This window comes from Bos indicus, chromosome 1 (genome assembly GCF_029378745.1).
Source record: "Bos indicus isolate NIAB-ARS_2022 breed Sahiwal x Tharparkar chromosome 1, NIAB-ARS_B.indTharparkar_mat_pri_1.0, whole genome shotgun sequence".
Lineage (NCBI taxonomy): Eukaryota > Metazoa > Chordata > Mammalia > Artiodactyla > Bovidae > Bos > Bos indicus.
Genome location: NC_091760.1, coordinates 11197323 through 11216467, shown reverse-complemented (window position 1 = coordinate 11216467; position 19145 = coordinate 11197323). Strand labels below are relative to the sequence as shown.

Here is a 19145-nt window from a genome sequence, read left to right as displayed (position 1 = left end):
AAGTTATGGGGTTATTTATTATATAGTAACATAGCTATTACAAAAGACTGTGTGCTCAGGTCTGTCTCTTTGCGATCCCATGGACTGCAGCCTGCCAGGCTCCTCTGTCCATGGGGTTTTTTTCAGGCAAGAATACTGGAGTGGGTTGCCATTTCCTCCTCCAAGGGAATCTTCCTGACCCAGGGATCAAACCCACGTCTCCTGCGTTTTCCGCACTGGCAGGTGGGTTCTTTACCACTGCGCCACCTGGGAAGCCCATTACAAAGGACTAGTGCCTTCTTTTCTCATCTTCGTCTTTCTAGGGCTTTGATCTCCTTTTAACAAAAGACCACTCTCTTCAATATACACATCAAAGACAGAAGCACCATCAAAGCGGGACAATTTCTCCTTCTCTCATCTTTTAACTGGTCCACTCAGCGCACTGACTGTACCCGACCCCTAACCCTGTCACAAGAACTGTAAGGCTCTCCATTCTTATTTATGTTCCTGCCTTAAAATGAGCAGCACTTTCTAATAAATTTCATCTTATTCTGACCTCTAATCTTCCTGATACAAATTTTTATTCGGCTGTGACACTAATGCTTGTTTATCTCTCATTCGTTGTACATTTTTCTCTTTCTACAAACCCTTTTAAATCTGAGGTCCTTTTAGAACTAAAGGCATTTCTTTATACCTTACTTCTTTCTGTCATCAGGATCTAACAACGCAACAGTTAAAGCTATATTTCTGAGATTTTTAAGAAAACTGTCTTGAATACTCTTTCCTTCGAGATTTGTGAGACAAAATAACCACATTATAAAAAGGTAAAGAATGAGCTAGTTCTTCACTCAAAATTTAAAAAACCCACACTCTCAATGTATGGCAAAACCAATACAATATTGTAAAGTAATTAGCCTCCAATTAAGATAAATTTATATTAAGAATAAATAAATAAAAAATAAAAATAAAAACCCACACTCTTCCTGAAAGGATACCAAGAATACTTCCAATGGTCAAAAAATTTTCAAATTCATGCAGTAAGTCAGAACAACAGATAATTAATTATGGCACAACAGTTTTCAGGACTTTCAGCAGAAAAAAAGCTCATTTTTTATACAGCATGTATAGTCAGTCACCAAAGAGCCTTTCATTAAGCAAATCTCATTTAAAGGGGAAAAACTAATAAGCTTTCACCAGGGAAATATCATTGATAATAAAAGCTGAAACTGTGTCTAGTCATATGTGATGATTTAAGAAGATGTACATAAATCGCGTGGACCTTTCCTTGCAGGTTTACCCGATGCAATCCCTGAGCTGCTCTGATTCTACTCTAAGCCCTGCTGGGACTCTTGTTCTCTAAGTCACGGTGAGTCAGGAACAGCCTGCTGTTCATTTGAAGATGCTTTCTCAAAGGATCTGGTTTTCTTTATTAGGACTGGAGAAGGGTGGTCAAATTATAGTGGAAACATACCTCAGAGACATTGGGGATTTAGTTTCAGACCATCGTAATAAAGTTAATATTGCAATAAAGTGAGTCATACACATTTTTTGGTTTCCCAGTGCATATAAAGGTTATGCTTCCACTGTGCTGTAGTCTATTTCTAAAAAACAATGTGTGTACCTTAATTAAAAATACTTTATTGCCAAAAAAGGCTACCCATCATCTAAGCCTTCATCGAGTTGTAATCTTCTTGCAATAGTAACATCAAAGATGATTATCACAGATCACCATGATAGAATGATAATAAAGAAGTTCGAAATAACCTAAGAGTTACCAAAAAGTGACTTAGAGACACGAGTTGAGCAAATGCTGACGGAAAAATGGAGCTTGCTTATCTCAGGGTTGCCACAAAACTTCAGTTTGAAAAAAAAAATGCAATAACTGTAAAGTGCAATAAAGTGAGGTATGTCTCTATTTGTCTTCTTTATTCTGGTCAAATGCTGTAACTCGTCCTTCAGAGTCTATTTCTCTCAGGAAGTAAGGCTAGGGGAGTAGCTATAAAGGTCACTGTCCCCAGAAATCATTACTGATATTATGGTTTCCCTCTGCGACACTACATTCTAGAAGTTACTGTGTCCTGGTATTTCAGATATGAAAGTCAAGAAGTCCTTTTCCTTAGCTGTGATTATACAAAAGCCGTTTCTCTACTTGTTTCCAAGTGACGACAGTGATTGTGTAAAAAACAATGCCATCAATTGAATGACATGACGGGACAATCTTGGAAGGGTCTTCTGAGTTCAGGAAGAATAACAGTATAATTTGGCACAGTAGATTCAAGCATGTGGTCTCAGAAAGTGTGACGATGAAGAACCAAAACTAACGCTATTCAATAGAAAACGTAGGGGGAAAATTGATCCACATTTCCAAAAGGCTCATTACAAGTGCAAAAAATACAGGGCATATGTATATCTTAATACACACGCAGCAAATAAAGTTATTCAGAAACATACCTGAGTTAGAGTCTCCCTCACTTTCTGAGAATTCTTTCCCATCTATGGCCCTCTCCTGGCGGAACTCAAGTTTTACAACAGTGTAAGAAAGGAAGACTGGCCCTGGTCATTCTCTCATCCATATAGAACTATTCTCCTCTTTGCAAATGGATGTGCTCCAAACCTTTCAAAACCCATCCTGAAGTTCATCTCCAGCAATGCACCCCTCGGTTAATGGCCCACCTGCTCACATTCCAAACATCACAACACTTTCTGTTGCTTTGAATTTCCCTGTCTTTCTAATTCCATCTCATCTTTCTAAATATGCAGTGTGGTTCTTCGATGCTACTTCAAGTTCCTGAGAGCAAGGACCTTATCACTTCAACTCTTTCAACCCTCCAAAGCAGCTGAGGGGTCTTCGTAAAATAACAAAAGGAGCTATTGCCAATGTCACAACGGGGACTTTAGAAAAGGCTTCTTCCCATCTCTATATATCCACTAACGCTTAAAACAAATCGCTTTCATTGAAGAATGTATGGAGAAGTCCATTTCATGTTTTTAAAAAAAAAAAAAGACTTCGGTGGTGTTACCTCTTCCTGGGTATTTCAGTAGGAACATAATGGCCCTGTGTGCCCAATATAGCAACTTAATAAAGCTTATTGAGTCAGTGCTTCTAATTCACACTGTATGCCTGTGGATGAGAAGCATCTCTTCCTTTAAAAATAAAGTAGGAAGTGCCATGAAAAGATGGCCCAAGGCAAAGGACCAACCCGAGCCGGTCTCAGACGCAGTTAGAACGGAACCAACCCTCAGCCTTGGGTCCTACCAGTGGGCTGAGCAGGCCGGGGATGTGTCAATTCCCTGTTCCTTGAAATTCACTTGTGTGACACAGGCAATAAGGAAGACGTTAGGCGAGCTGAAGCTGTGCCTAACTTACTGTAATTTATGTCTCTGAAAAGCCCTACAGAAAGGGATCATAGAATCAAGGAGATCGGCTGTCAAGATCTGTCACTCCACAGTCCCTGATGTCCTGTTAATTACACTGCAGAGGCATGAAGAAGCCACAGGCAGACTCTGAATTTCTCCTCTCTGACGGTGGTTGGAGGCAGATGCAACCTGAACCTGAGCTGGAAGAAAGAGGGGCAGGCTCCTGCTTCTGGCCCTGCTGCTGGCTGCATCTGAACAGGGGATCAGAGGTCAACAACTCCTAGCATTAACATGTCCCTGTGAGGTTAGCGCCCTGTTCCGAGATTACTGCAGGGGACGTTATGAGGATACAAGGGAAAATATGGGGAGGGTTGCACTCTTGGGAGTAAAATATTCCCAAAATATATCCCGAGATTTGCCAATCCAGGTAACTTCTCTCCTCTCTCTGATTCACTGAAAGCAGTGGTGCTATCAGTTGGGTGAGGTTGTGCATGGGGTTAAAACCAGGCATGCATATGTTTCTGTTGTGTGTAAAAGTACATTTGAGACCTAGGTTCAATACAGAACAAAGGTGAACACGCGTTTCTTCTTAATGCTCGGGAAATTACAAAAAAAGAGAAGTGTCCATACTGGTGTTAATGGGAATTTAAAGTAGCATAAAAAATAAGGGACTTGTATGGACAGTTAGGCATGGAACTTCTGCTGTGTTTTAGACACTCATCAACAATAACCATATACAACTCACAAAAGATAAAACGGAAATATTTCTGGGCTCTAAAGATATTCCAATTCCGCTATTTTTAGGAAGGCACATCTAACAAGAACTGAAGTTTGAGCTGGGTTCAGTTAGAAACGGAACATCCAGATGCCAAATAAGAAAGGAAGAAACGAGACGCTCCTAGAAGTAACCAGGTTGCCACCATCTGAAGTCTACATCTGTGTAGGTCTCCATTTTTCCAGGAAGGATAGGGTCTCTAGAACTGTCTCCACTTAAAAAAAGAAAAAAAAAAAAAAAAATCCCAAGCATTGGAAGGGCTCCTTTTCATTGTTTCAAAAGGAATGCTCAGACAGAATTAAAAAAAAAAAACAAAACAAAAAAAAAAACACACCTAATTAGGGACTTGGGAAATGAAGTGTAAGGGAAAACAAGGGAGAGTTTTAAAGTTTGGTTTCCACGGTCCTTTCGCATCCTGCTTCTCCAACCTTGCAATGCGGAAGGACTGACCCCGGAGAAAGGGGCTGCGTCTGCGTAAGCGCGGGATGCGGCGGGGAGGAGGGTACCCGGGTTATACCTGGTCGAGTGGTCAGTCCTCGGTCGGCAGCAGGGCGGGCATCAACAGGCTCGACTGGGTACAGGAAGCAAGACACACAGAAAGCAAACAAGACAAATCGAGATGGTTAAGTTGTGGCTCCTGAACACAGCGCAGGGAAAAAAGCATGTGCAATACACAAGTCATATATAAAAAAAGGAGCAGCTAGAAAAGAACCACAGTTAATCTCGAGCATCAAGGATGGGAGGGGCACCACTTCAAAAGGCTTATCGCTATTGATGTGCCAATCCTGCTCCTTAAGTTTTCCAATAAAAGCACTCACCAGGACACGCGGCAACATCAAAGGAGAGGGGCTGGTGAGAGTGGGTTTTCCTCCCAGTGAGTTTAGAGATAGTTTCTTGGCTTTTGATTAGAAATAAAATACATGATGCCCAGTCCAGTGGAAAATCTTAAAGATAACTCCTTTTACAACTGTCCAACCTTATCTTATTTTACAGTTAATTAACTACAAAAGGACTCTGTTAAATCCCCAGGGGAAATGCAAATAGGAATTTATCAGGAGAACAAAGCTTCACCACATAATCTGCCATTTAGCGAATGAAATTTGTTCCCAGTTTGAGGGAGGCAGAGGTAAGCCAGAGTTTATCTCCCTCTCTGTGTTTTTTTTCCTCTCTGTATTTTTAAAGACTGGTTTCTATTTAATAGATGACATACCGTTGAAATGTATGAAGTGAGAGTATTTCCTTTTGTGTTTGTCGACTTTCACAATTTTGGGTTTGACCCAAAGAAAACACTGAAGGAGGCACAATAGTGTCCACTATTATTTACCATTAGCTGGTATTTCCAAAGTGCTTCTGGTTCTCAGAAAATATTAACTTGAACTTACCCTGGTCTTTCAAGAAATGGGCAAGGGAGAGAAACAAAGCTTTTAGGATTAACAATGGACAAGGGGACAGCAAAGCCAGGTCGCTTGTTGTTCTTTAGTTGCTAAGTCATGTCTGACTCTTTTGTGACCCCATGGACTGTAACCCCCCCGCCCAGGCTCTCTGTCCATGGGATATCCCAGGCAAGAATACTAGAGTGGGCTGCCATTTCATTCTCCTTCTTCCTGACCCAGGGATCGAACCCACGTCTCCTGCATTGGCAAGTGGATTCTTTACCACTGAGCCACCTGGGAAGCTCGGTAAAGCCATGAAGGAGGGATAAAGCCTCTTGGGTGTGGCCCTGGAAATAGAAAGGTAAGAAAATAAGAAAAAGTGAGCAGTGGTGTACATAGGAAGAGAAGCTGTCCTAGACGGGATGTCATTTGGATCAGCAGTTTCAACAAGACCATACAGCTTAGGGATGCATACAGACCAGGCATTCAAAGACGGGATTATATGCCCAAGTCAATTCTGAATGCCACACATTGGCAGGAACAGTGAGGGAGAAGAAAATGGCAGCAAGCCAAGTCTTCAGAACAGGAGAAAAAAATGTTGCTGAGAATACAAAGACATTTGGATACAAAAGGTGATTTGGTCCTTTATCACGCAGCCTGGCAGCACGAGAGGGGAAAGGGGGGCGGAGACAGCCAAACCTGATATTTATAGTGTAAGTGGCCAAGGGCGAATGACCACATCCGAGGCTGTGTTTTTAATAAGTAAAATATTAATAGAAATAATAACTCTTACCTTCTCATTGTAACGAGGAAACAAAAACTTTTTAAAATCCATTTCAGATTGCAATACTATAAAATTGCATTTATTAAATATCCTACTTATGAATTAATCTATGACACCTATCGTGAGGATGACTAATACTCTGTTCACTATCAAATGAAGACCTACTTCCTTCTGCAACTCACAAATACATGTGAACAATGCTGTTTCTCTGTATTTCATCCTTTTTCCGTTGCATAAGGGACTTTATTACTCCTTATAAAATGGTGTTCACGGAAGGATTATTGTACTTTTTGAGGACTTCCTGATGACAAGATGCCTAAATGGTGCTTCAGCTGAAGAAAAAGATACCAAAATCACAGAGCAAAACCTTCATCAGTGGTTAACTCATTAGCAACTGTGACTCAGGGGAAAGCAGTTGAGTTTGTGGTTTAAATCTCAGTTGAAGACCTGGTAGTCAGTCTCGGGGTCCATGTTAATGCCACCACTTGTTCTTTCTGTGTTCCTGGGCAAATGTCATTCTTCTGAACCTCACTTCTGTCACAAGGAATCTAGGTTTTCCCAGGGCTGAAACATGCACACGTATGCCAAAGACCTTTACAAATGATGAAGCCCTATTCCTTAATTACTCAAAGGAATATGGAAACACATCAACTGTGCATAGAAAAAAGCCTGAAAGATGCTACCGCAAAAAGCTATCATTAATTTATTCTGGGTGAGAGATCACGCCTATAAATTTCTCTGCCTTTTTCTTTGAAGGTGCATGTATTATTTGAAAACAGTAATAAATACTTTTTCTGTTTTTTGGGAAGATAAACAACAATCATTTTAGTGACGTAAACATTAGTTTAACAATGTGAGGCTGATTTAATATGAATAAATATTCAAAAAATACGGTATTCTTGTGTTCAGTGATCAGACACCTATGCATTTTTAAAAAGATAATCACATCACTCTAAAAAAAATACGCTGACAAGGAGTGTATTATTCCCAATCCAAAATAAATATTTCTAATTTTTCAAATAGACCATTTACTTCTTAAGCCAGAAAGTAACTTCAGTATAAAGTAACTTCAATAGTGTTCAAAACATGTTACTTTGACTGTGTAGTAAATTAAACATAAGAAACATAAAAACGTAAGCAGAAATGTGTTATTTCACTGCCTGTAGCAGCTTTGCGTCATGTAGTCCCCTACAAAAAGAGAGAAATAGAAGGATAGCAACTCAAGGACTTCTGAGTTTGTTGGTTCTGGTGTTCACTGTATTAATAATAAGCCAATTCTAAGCTAAACGTTGCCCAGCATAAACTCTCCTCCCCACCAGTCCCAAGGTGATAGAAGGGCAACAGGAAACCAGTTTTACACGTACATTAAGAGGGGCCTGAAAAGGCTTAGCTTCCAGGTTTGATGAAGGACAATATTTAATCTCATTTTCCCCATTTTAAAAGTGCTTTGTTCATTGCTGCATTATGGCTAAGAGAAAATGGACCAGGGGGCCATTTCTTGATGCAATCACGCACATCTGGTCTTATAAGACCTCTTGTGCCTCTGGAGGAATATTAGAGTACTCTGTGTACGGGTTACATACAGACAAGCTGACCGCTGGCCACAAAGACTTTCCAGGAGCCACTGCATTTTCCGGATCTTCAGCCTGGCCTGTTCAGGCAGTCATGCAAATACAGAACAAACACAAATGCTATCCACACAAAAGCTTTCAGCCAGATGATTTCATGATCCGTGAGAACAACCGTTTTAGGAACAACAGCCTCACTTTGGTTTAGCCATTTCAGTTTTGTGGCTCAGAAAAACCACAGAATAAAAATCCCTGAAGGCAAATCGCAGCTGGTCAAAGAGCTTAAAATATTGGAAAACTGTTCTGTGATACACTTATTTTTTCAATATAAATTAAAAGAACGCCTGGGTGACTGACCCTCTCTGTGGATCTGACTGATTGTTCTTGAGAAAAACAACAAATTCTGGTAGGCCTTTGAAGCTCTGATGATGATAAGGACTGCAGGAACAATGAGAGGAAATCCTCTGAGAATTTTAGATATTTTCAATAGCCCTGTATAGGAGCACATGTCGGTGAGATAAGCAAGGAACGAGGCTCTGGGGAGAGGGAGAAGAGGAATATAGGGAGAAAGAGTGAGATTTTAGGACTATTGTATGGTTTGTTACATTCATTAATTTTAAGGGTACCGTATGTCTTCTACATATGAACCTTTCAGTGGCAAACTTTCAAAGAAGTGAATGTGCGGTTGCATATTGAGTCCCGTAAGTTAGTTCACGTGTCTGGAGTACACGGTGCAGGCGGATCCTCTACAGGTGGCTGTGCTTTTCTGTAATTTACTGTGTGGTACAGGATAGAGTTCAGTAGTACAGTATCTTTATTTCAAGCCCAGGGTGTCCAGAAGCAAGTGTAAAAGCAGCTGGTACTGCTGTACTTTTCAAGGTACTGTGCTGTAAGGTGAATGTGTTTTCTTTTTTTGTTTGTTTGTTTTACTTAATTCAGTGATGTTTGGTGCTGCTGCTAAGTCGCTTCAGTCGTGTCTGACTCTGTGCGACCCCACAGACTGCAGCCCACCAGGCTCCCCCGTCCCTGGGATTCTCCAGGCAAGAACACTGGAGTGGGTTGCCATTTCCTTCTCCAATGCATGAAAGTGAAAAGTGAAAGTGAAGTCGTTCAGTCGTGTCTGACTCTTAGCGACCTGATGGACTGCAGCCTACCAGGCTCCTCCGTCCATGGGATTTTCCAGGCAAGAGTACTTTTTATGAATTGTGTGTCACTCTTTGTGACTCCATGGACTGTTGCCCACCAGGCTCCTCCGGCCACTGGATTTCCCAGGCAAGAATACTGGAGTGGATTGCTATTCCGTTCTTCAAGGGAACTTCCTGACCCAGGGATCGAACTTGCCCTCCTGCATTGCAGGCAGATTCTTTACTGTCTGAGCCACCAGGGAAGCCCCTTTTATGTATTATTTGTGTGAAATGAATTATACATCTATTACAGTACAGTACTATATAGCCAGTTGTATTGGTTGGGTACCTAGGCTAACTCTGATGAACTTATGAACGAACTGGATTTATGAACATGCGCTCAGAATGAAACTCCCATTCATATGTAGGGTACCTACTATGTACTGTTTAGCTCATAGGGTGACTCTCTGAGACAAGCTGGTAAAACTTCTCTAATAAGGTCCTGGTTCTATTTTTTTTAAAAAAGAAAGCTACCCCTGAATGTTTCCTACATTTCAAGCACTTTACTAAGAGCTTTTCATACCATCTTATTTAACGCTCACACCCTTTGAGTTAGCAATTATTATCAACTTCATTTTACAAACTAGGAAACAGTCAGAGACACTTTGTGACTTGGCCCAGATCACTCAGCTGGGATTTAAACTCTGATGCACAGCATTCTGGAGTGTGGGATGGCGGGGAATGTGGAGGTCTTTTGGATTGCCACTGTGATAGAAGTAGGGAGGATATTAACGGCATTTAATAGCTGGGGACCTAGGATGCTAGACAGAATGCACAGGGCAAACTCATACAAATAAACACTGTCCTGCATCCCACACAGCTTCCTAAACTCCTGCTGCACTTTCTGTTGTTGTTCATGTTAGTTGCTCAGTCATGTGTGACTCCTTGTGACCCCATGGACTGTAGCCCACCACGCTCCTCTGTCCATGGACTTCTCCAGGCAAGAATATAAGAATACTGGAGTGAGTTGCCATTCCCTTCTCCAGGGAATCTTTCTGACCCAGGGGTCAAACCAGGGTCTCCCACACCGAGGGCAGATTCTTGACCATCTGAGCCACCAGGGAAGCCCTGGACATTTATGTATTGATGATTATGTGAGCCCAGAACCTCACTCAGCTTTACATGTAAACACAAATCATTTCTGCACAGTTCTTACTGTAACGTGGATCTTCCCAGAGCCCACCAAAGGATAATATGAAGAAAAACTTTAATTTAGGACCTCCGTATCAGTCTGCATCTATATTTGTTACATCCATAAGGGGGCAGACACTTGACTGCTATGTTTTCCACTGGTAGTCAAGCCTGAACACTTATTGAAACATTTACTTTGACGTCCATTATATTTACTAACCCCCTAAACACTGTCAGCTCATTTTAAGATTCATTAAGGAGACTTTTCAACATTTAGAAAAGGAGGGTTGGTCTGATGATGGTGAAAACCAGAACTCAGACTCTGAGATCTTAACTATTATTGCCTCCAATATTCTTCTGCAAGAATTTGCTGTTGTTCAATAACATTCTTATTTAATGAGAATATTAGCTTTTTTAATGAAGCCAACAAAGGTCCATCTAGTAAAGGCTATGGTTTTTCCAGTGGTCATGTATGGATGTGAGAGTTGGTCCGTGAAGAAAGCTGAGTGCTGAAGAATTGATGCTTTTGAACTGTGGTGTTGGAGAAGACTCTTGAGAGTCCCTTGGACTGCAAGGAGATCCAACCAGTCCATTCTGAAGGAGATCAGCCCTGGGATTTCTTTGGAAGGAATGATGCTAAAGCTGAAACGCCATTACTTTGGCCACCTCATGCGAAGAGTTGACTCATTGGAAAAGACTCTGATGCTGGGAGGGATTGGGGGCAGGAGGAGAAGGGGACGACAGAGAATGAGATGTCTGGATGGCATCGCTGACTCGATGGACGTGAGTCTGAGTGAACTCCAGGAGTTGGTGATGGACAGGGAGGCCTGGCGTGCTGCGATTCATGGGGCCGCAAAGAGTCGGACATGACTGAGTGACTGAACTGAACTGAACTGATGTAATTTTTAATCACGATCATGCATATGTATATGAATATATATAGGGTCAAGATAAAATACTCAGGGCATATGAAGGCAGATTCATTTAACTGTTGGTACTATTTATGTTATTAATATAATAAATGCAAAGTTCAATTTCTTTCATTAAAGACAACCAAGGAAACACGTAGGCTGATATTCACATATGAAGCAGTTAAGCTCTTAATACTTGACAGAGAAAGGGAAATTTTGAAATTCAGGGAAGGCAACACCTTCAGGGATTATTATAACTTTTTGCTATTCTCTATTGTGCTGTGTGGAGCTATGCACTGCACTTCTTTGTCTTCACTAAATTTGAAGAGTTAACATAAACAGGGCTACAGTATCTTTATCTTCATTAAGCTTTGCATGATTCACATTTTTAAAGGAAATACTGAAGATTAAAACAAACATCAACGTTAATATCTGTGAATTCATTTCACTCTGCTGCTAATTCAGCTTCTGTTGTTAGCTTTATAAATCTCTTCCCATAAACTTTACCCATGAATAAATTACAATTTATAGTCTCTGTTACTTGTGTGTGTGTTCATAAAAATGATTTAGGTAAACTCTAAAGTACGCTTTATCCTACTTTTCCAAAATCAATACATAACTGAAAATATTAAATGGGAACATTTCATTTATGGAAAATATATACTTAAAAGATATGTGAGAGGTCTTAAATTATAAGCAATTGATAGGCAATTCTTTATAATTTTAGAAGCACACTGGAGATGAATAAGTTCTCAGTGGCAGGGGTAATTTTTAATAAAAATAGAGAATAATCTATGTATTTAAGTTTTTCTCTTAAAAGCTAAAACCTGGACATAAATGACAAACTACACATTTAACACTATTTGGTATAAAAAGGGCATAAAGGACTGCAATTTGCTACTAAAGTTTGTGAGACCTCATACATGTTACCTATTTTTCTGTCAATTGAACAACCCATTATCTTAACAAAAAAGAGGAAATCTTGTGTGTGTTCTATTTACAAAATGAGATTGGACATTTTTTGCAAACAATTCTCATTTGAGATTGAATGATGAGGATTTTAAATGACCAAAATATATTTATCTTTAAAAAAATGACACAAGTAGCATTCTAGTAATAATACAATTTCATAAGTCACCCAGCTCTGATACTAAATCTCCTTATATTTTTTCCATGTTAGAATTGTTTTTATAAATGGTAGTCTTAATTATTTTTATATTATAAATAACATTGCTGTTTGTATCTGATATGATTACCAAAAGGTACCTTTTTTCCAAATGAATAAAACAAATTTGTGGTGATTACCCCTCTTATGAAAGCAGTCTATATTAAAGATTTTTTGCAATGGTTCTTAAAGAAAGTTGCTCCAGTGCACTTAAGGTCTAAAACTGGATTTATATTTAGTCGGAGGAGGGCCTGACTGTATTTTGAGGTATCCATACTACAAATATCCATATTACAAATATTGCCATCAAAAGTCGTCACTTTAACAAAGAAGAGTGACAGATAAAATCCTGTGTTCTTGAAAAACAAACTATTAGTATCTCAAAATCAAGGTGTTCCCCTGTTTGAAATTTCATACTTCTGGAACATGTAATGGAATAAGAACTAAAAAATTCTCTCTGCCCAATAGATACTATTTGAAAAGTTTTGCTAAGAAATCCCTGTGAAAGAAGGTATATATATAATCCATTGTGCCAGTTTATTGACAGAGAAAATCTTGTTTCTTTGAATTATCAAAGGAAGTAACATTAAGATTAATGTGCTTCTTAATTTTGACAAATGCTTTGTATTTAACTTTCTAAACCTCAAACTGTGTTAACTCTTAAGCAAAATTACATTTCATGACCTGAGTGTTTCTCTATCTTTGCCTTTCACATTTAATGCACTCTGAAATTTAATGCACTAAAATGAATAACCGACGAGGACCTTTTGGGTCCCTTTCAAACCTCCATTTATAGAGGCCCCATCGAAATTTCTCTGTCCACTGAGTGAACTGCGATTTCCGTAATTCCATCACCTGTTTTCTTTGAAGGTGGGCATTTGAGGCCACTGTCTCAAGGACACTAACTGGATACTGTGCTTTCATTCCAGAACCAACAAAATACTTCTTGGTGAGAAAGCATTAAAAAAAAAATTCATATAGAAAGTCACCCTTTAGGAATGTGAGAGAGATTACATATGTACCAGACTACTGTTGTTCCCTCTTGGGCTTCTTACCTTCGTTTTCCGTGTTGGCGGGCACAGAGTCAACCCCGAAAGGATGCCAGGGCTGGAGGTCGTCCAGGCTGAACTCGCCATTCACGGGAAGAAGCTCCACGGTGGTTTTGGTTTCGGTCAAAGATGGCATGAGAGCATCATTGCCGTAGCTGATCCTCGGTTCACTGATTATGTTGGCCAAGACATCGTCCGAGTAGTTCTGTTCTTTCTGCAGCAGCTCATCTAAACCAAACAAAAGCCATGTCTTGGGTGAGTAACAGCAACAATTACAACAGAAGCAGTGGCAGCAGCTACCGCTTGCTGTCTGCTAGGCACAGCTGCAGGGCACGATTTTATTTACGATGTGGGTACTGTTATCACCTCCATCCTATAGACAGGAGAACTGAGGCACACGGTAGATAAGCCACTTATACAGAATCACAGCTAGCAATGCCCAAGGTGGGATTTGAGCCCTGGGAGGATGGCTTAGACCAAGGTGGATGCTCTGACCAGGTGCACCACTTCCCCTAGTGAGAAACCTGGAAGGGTCCTTCCCTCCAGACACAGGTAGATTCTCCTAGTTGACAGGGATCATAGAGGAATGGATAGGATGCTTCGGTGGGGTGTTTGCAGTGCACTGGGCTTAGTAAGCCAGATATAGTTTCTTTCAAGCTGAAGGACATATCTGGTGAATTTCTAGTCTTTCCATGAACATGTTTAAGAACAAGAAAAGCGTAAGTAACAGGCTGCCTGCTTGTTCCACTCCTGAACAGTTCTCATTGTTTTGCCTTGAAAACAATCCGTCTTCCTCAAATGCTCCCAGGGGCTGCATGATACGTGTTCTGAGGCAACAAAGCAACAAGCCCCTAGCCCTGCCGGGTGTGGCCTTGCAGACATGAAGCTCTGTGCCAGCCTTCTCTTCTGTGGGGTACACAGCCCCGCCTGCCAACATTCCTCATGGGCTCTCAACCCAAATATCCCGTCTTTCTCCTCTGCTGCATCTCCTTTCAAAACATACCATCAGACAGTAAAGAACCCGCCTGCCAATGCAGGAGCATTAGGTTCGATCCTTGGGTTGGGAAGATCCCCTGGAGGAGAGCATGGCAACCCACTCCAATATTCTTGCCTGGAGAATCCCATGGACAGAGGAGCCCAGCGGGCTACTGTCCATAGGGTCACAAGGAGGTTGGACATGGCTGAGCGACAATAACAACAAGGGAGCTGTCACAGTGGAAAATCTTACATCTGCGCTTCATAAAACACGCACAGCATTTCAGATTGCAGCAAATCATGGTGTTCCTTCATTTCTCTTTTATCTCTCATACCGTTGGCAGGAAATTTCCTCCAAATGGCCACTAAAATGTAGAGAGCCCCATGGTGGTTAATTTTCCTGGTTTATTATATTCATTTTCAGAAAATGAAAGAATGAAATATTCAAGAAACATTACATTTTCAGTAGAGTGAAAAGCACTTAGACGTGAAAGACATTTTTGGTACCAAAGTAGAAATCCACTTTTCTATCTCAATGTGACACAGGAGATTTAGAAACAGCCCCCTCTGGTCATCTCACTTGGAACAATGAAGTCAGCGTGGTGTTTACAGGAGGAAAAGAGGGTGGAAATGATGGATTACCGTTTGCGGGAATAGGATTCAATTCTGTGATCATAAAATGTCTAAGACAGCCACCGACTTATTGACATTATTAAGGGCTCGGGTTTTTACCAACTGTTAACACAATTCATACCAAACAATTTCTCCTATGATAAAAAAAAAAAATCCAGAACTAAATGCAATTATCTCATTGTTCATTCTGAGTGAAACTTTATCTTTGAATTTTATGGTCAGACTGATCACAGAGAAACCACACTTCTACTATGTTGGTGGCCCTGATGGATAATCTTTTTATCTGAGTTAATTTATTATTTTATTACAGCACTTTGATGGCATATATTGGGATTTCAAAGCTTTTAAGCATCTACATTTGCCAACTGCTATATTAAACTAAAAGACTAGGCACATTTCTCTCAAGACTCTTTATTTTCCTAAAAGCTAATTGTTACTGCCCCAAATTACAGCAGTTACCTCTGTAGTCAAATATCTTCTGTAATACCCGAGCTTATGAGCCTTGTGGTTAAAAGTGGAAATATTCAACTAAATTCAGTGATGGTAATATTTAACCTGCAGTTTAAACAACAAAAAGAAGTTTAATTTCAGATATTCAACATGCAATCAAACCCATTGTATGCTGTCCTTTCAAAAATGCTTTGAGGATATATATCAGGCATGTGCGTGCGTGCGTGCTAAGCCACTTCAGTTGTGTCCTAGTCTTTGCGACCCTATGGACTGTAGCCGGCCAGGCTGTTCTGTCTATGGGATTCTCCAGGCATGAATATTGGAGTGGGCTGTCATGCTCTCCTCCAGGGGATCTTCCCGACTCAGGGATCGAATCCCCATCTCTTATGTCTTCTGCATTGGCAAGTGGGTTCTTTACCACCACTGCCACCTGGCAAGACCATATCAGGCATACTTCTAGCAAATAAGAAAAACAAAACATCTCACCACATAGCTGTCATTAAAGATATTTAAAATATGTATTTTTTAAAAAAGCAACATCAAAAGAGATCCCTGGTTGATTTCATCTTCAAATGACTAACATATTTTGTTCTTGGAGAAGCAGTAGACTACGATGATAATTTATTTTGAGAGAAGTGGCCTCATAAAAGTGAAGAAGGAAACAGAACAGGCTCTATCTTGAAAGCAGGACTCCATCTTGGGCTGGACTGTGGACTTTGAGCTATATGCCCAGTATCTATGGAGATGACATACCAACTGGAAAACCAGGCCCCTGGAAGGAAGAGCCCCAGGGCTCTCTGTTGCCTAAAAAAAATACCCTAATTAATAGCCTAATTATCTGTGTAACCGAACAGAATCATACATTCTATAATGCTTACTGGGGTGTGACCACAGGCCTATTGATAATTGTCCACTGTTAACTACCTAGGCTTAAGGCATATGATCATGGTTAACACTGATTGTATCTTTCTTTTTCCTTTGTTCAGACTAGTTTCAGGGAACCATATACATTTAGGGTATATAAGGTTTTCACAAATGCTGGTCGGGGTCCTTGGCTAAGAGGAGACTCTGCCTTGGGCCCGCCGGTGTAATAAACTGCACTCCACTATCTGCATTGCCCTTCTGAGTGAGTGTGTTTCCTGGAACATGTGGCTACAACACAAGGGCTTCTGAATAGGAAAAGGTCCTTTTAATGATTAATCCACTTGCCTCACTCCTCCTAAAAGTTTTACTGCCACATTTAAGGTTTCATGAAAATGAACTTTATAAACATTAAGCCAGTTCTTCTACAAGCTTCAGGTGTAATTACTGAACTACCTTTTCCATCCTTTGAACACATTTGGGGCAGGGAGGGAACCTCCGTCATACAGAGGAGGTCCAACCTCTTGTCTTTCCCCCTGTGAAACACGGCTAGTAAAGGTCTGATTTGGAGACTGGTGAACATGCCTAGGCTTGCTGGTTTTTCTTTCATATAGAATTGAACTTGCATCACTGTTAGCATTTCCCTCCTATTTTCTGGTTCTGGTGGAAACAGACACATTTATCTGCAGCCTCTCCTCCAAATGGAAATTTTTTTTCAACCTTGTCTAACAGGAGAGTCTCATGTGATCATTTCTTACATTTTAATAAATAATTACTTATGTATCTGAAAGCACTGAGGACCACACCTCTGAACAATGCATTTTCCCCCAACCCCACCCTTTGCAACTGCCACAGATGCAGCAGGCATATTTGTAAAAGGGATGTAATTTTTTCCCTATTGAGAAGCTCTACTATAAATCTGCTGTCATCTGTGCTAGGCACTTTGCCCACACCAAGACTATGAGATCAGATTTAATTTTCCAGTCACAGTCCATGCATGTCTGATTCATGGCTTAGCATATAACTACCATGCTGTTCACTATATGGTACTTAACATGACTGGGCTTCCCTCGTGGCTTAGATGGTAAAGCATCCGCCTGCAATGAGAGAGACCTGGGTTCGACCCCTGGGTTGGGAAGATCCCCTGGAGAAGGCAGTGGCAACCCACTCCAGCATTCTTACATGGAAAATCCCATGGACGGAGCAGCCTGGTAGGCTACAGCCCACGGGGTCACAAAGAGTTGGACACGACTAAGCGACTTCACTTTTACTTTCAATGTGACCATGGTCTATGAAACTCCCTAAGCTTTGCGTTCCTCATCTATAAAATTAGGAGGAGTTGGATAGATAGATGGTCTTCATAGTTTCTTCACTTTGAATTCTCTTATCTTGGTATGTGGGCATCCCCCAAGAGCCTGTTGAAATCATAATCTCAGGTTCCAGCCTGAGCTAGGGAAACAGAATCTGCACATTTAACATGGTCCCCAGGCAATTTTTTAAAAAACTGTGAAGTATAGTCCATTTTCAATATTATATAAGTTACAGATGTATAATACGTTGTTGTTCAGTTGCTAAGTCATGTCTGACACTTTGTGACCCCATGGACTGCAGCATGCCAGCCTCCCCGGTCCTTTGCTATCTCCTGGAATTTGCTCAAATTCATGTCCATTTGAGTCGCTGATGCTATCTAACCATCTCATCCTCTGCTGCCCCCTTCTTTTGCCTTCAGTTTTTTCCAGCACCGGTATAGTGTTCAGTTCAGTCGCTCAGTCATGTCTGACTCTTGCAACCCCATGAACTGCAGCACACCAGGCCTCCCTGTCCATCACCAACTCCCAGAGTTCACTCAAACTCACATACATAGAGTCGGTGATGCCATCCAGCCATCTCATCCTCTGTCGTCCCCTTCTCCCCTGCCCCCAATCCTTCCCAGCATCAGAGTCTTTTCCAGTGAGTCAACTCTTCGCATGAGGTGGCCAAAGTATTGGAGTTTCAGCTTTAGCATACAGTGTACAATATAATGATTCCTGATTTTTAAAGGTTACTCCATTTACAGCTACTATAAAATATTGGCTATATTCCCTGTGATGTACAGTATATTCTTGTAGCTTATTTTATACCTAATAGTATGTACCTTTTACTCCCCTACTCCTATATTGCCCCTTCCTTCTTCCCTCTCCCCATGGTAACCACTAGTTTGTTCTTATTTTGAAGTCTGCTTTTTTTTGGGGTAATATTCACTAGTTCGTTGCATTTTCTAAATTCCGCATAGAAGTAACATCATATAGTTTGTCTTTATCTGACTTATTTCACTTAGCATGGTACATCTGATCCCAGGCCAGTCTTAAGCACATTACAGTCTGACCACTGCTATAAGGTGTATCTATACAAAGGCCTCACTGCACAATGGCCTCAGCATCCCCTTCACAGAAGACAGGCCTCAAAACAAAGCAAGGTGTCAAAGGTAAGTATGGCCCAGAAACCATGTCGCAGAAGAAACCTGGCTGCCAACGCACCTTCAAGGCATGTTCATAAACCCAACCCACCCTATTGCCTTCAAGCTACCATCATAAAATTTTTCTGAACCAGAAAACTGCAGGAAAGACTAGTTATGAATTTCTCCCCCCGCCTTTTTCTTTTTTGCCAGACTGTTTGTCAGGCAGGAAATTACATAGGAGCCAGAGCAGGAAAGTGTTCAGGAAACAGGTTTTTATTATTCAGATGCTGAGAAAAAGAATGTACTTAAAAACGCAGAGGGCACCAAAGGACATCCTTCCTTTCTGCGCTCTCCGCTAAGACCGAACGAACTTACCTCTAAGCATGGACTGCCCTGTAGTTCAATGGAGCAGAATTTGTCTAAAATTCGATCTGGGGGAGAACCTTTGTGGTGTCCAGTTGATTGCTGGGCAAGGCTGGGAGGTTAAGATCACTGTGGGGCTCCTGTGCAACT

At 40.9% G+C, this 19145-nt stretch overlaps 1 protein-coding gene across 7 annotated transcripts in view; it reads right to left on the bottom strand.

Moving 5' to 3' along the window:
• Positions 1–19145, bottom strand: part of APP (amyloid beta precursor protein) — a 312816-nt gene that overhangs the window by 18601 nt on the left and 275070 nt on the right. For 4 of the 7 annotated variants that reach the window (XM_019960087.2, XM_070786128.1, XM_070786141.1 and 1 more), the window contains 2 exons: positions 13283–13504; positions 4629–4682 (listed from right to left, as the gene is read on the bottom strand). In XM_019960087.2, the coding sequence (XP_019815646.1) occupies positions 4629–4682; positions 13283–13504 (276 nt within the window). The remainder of the gene's footprint in view (positions 1–4628; positions 4683–13282; positions 13505–19145) is intronic. The other 3 variants (XM_070786121.1, XM_070786133.1, XM_070786151.1) reach the window with 1 other exon arrangement.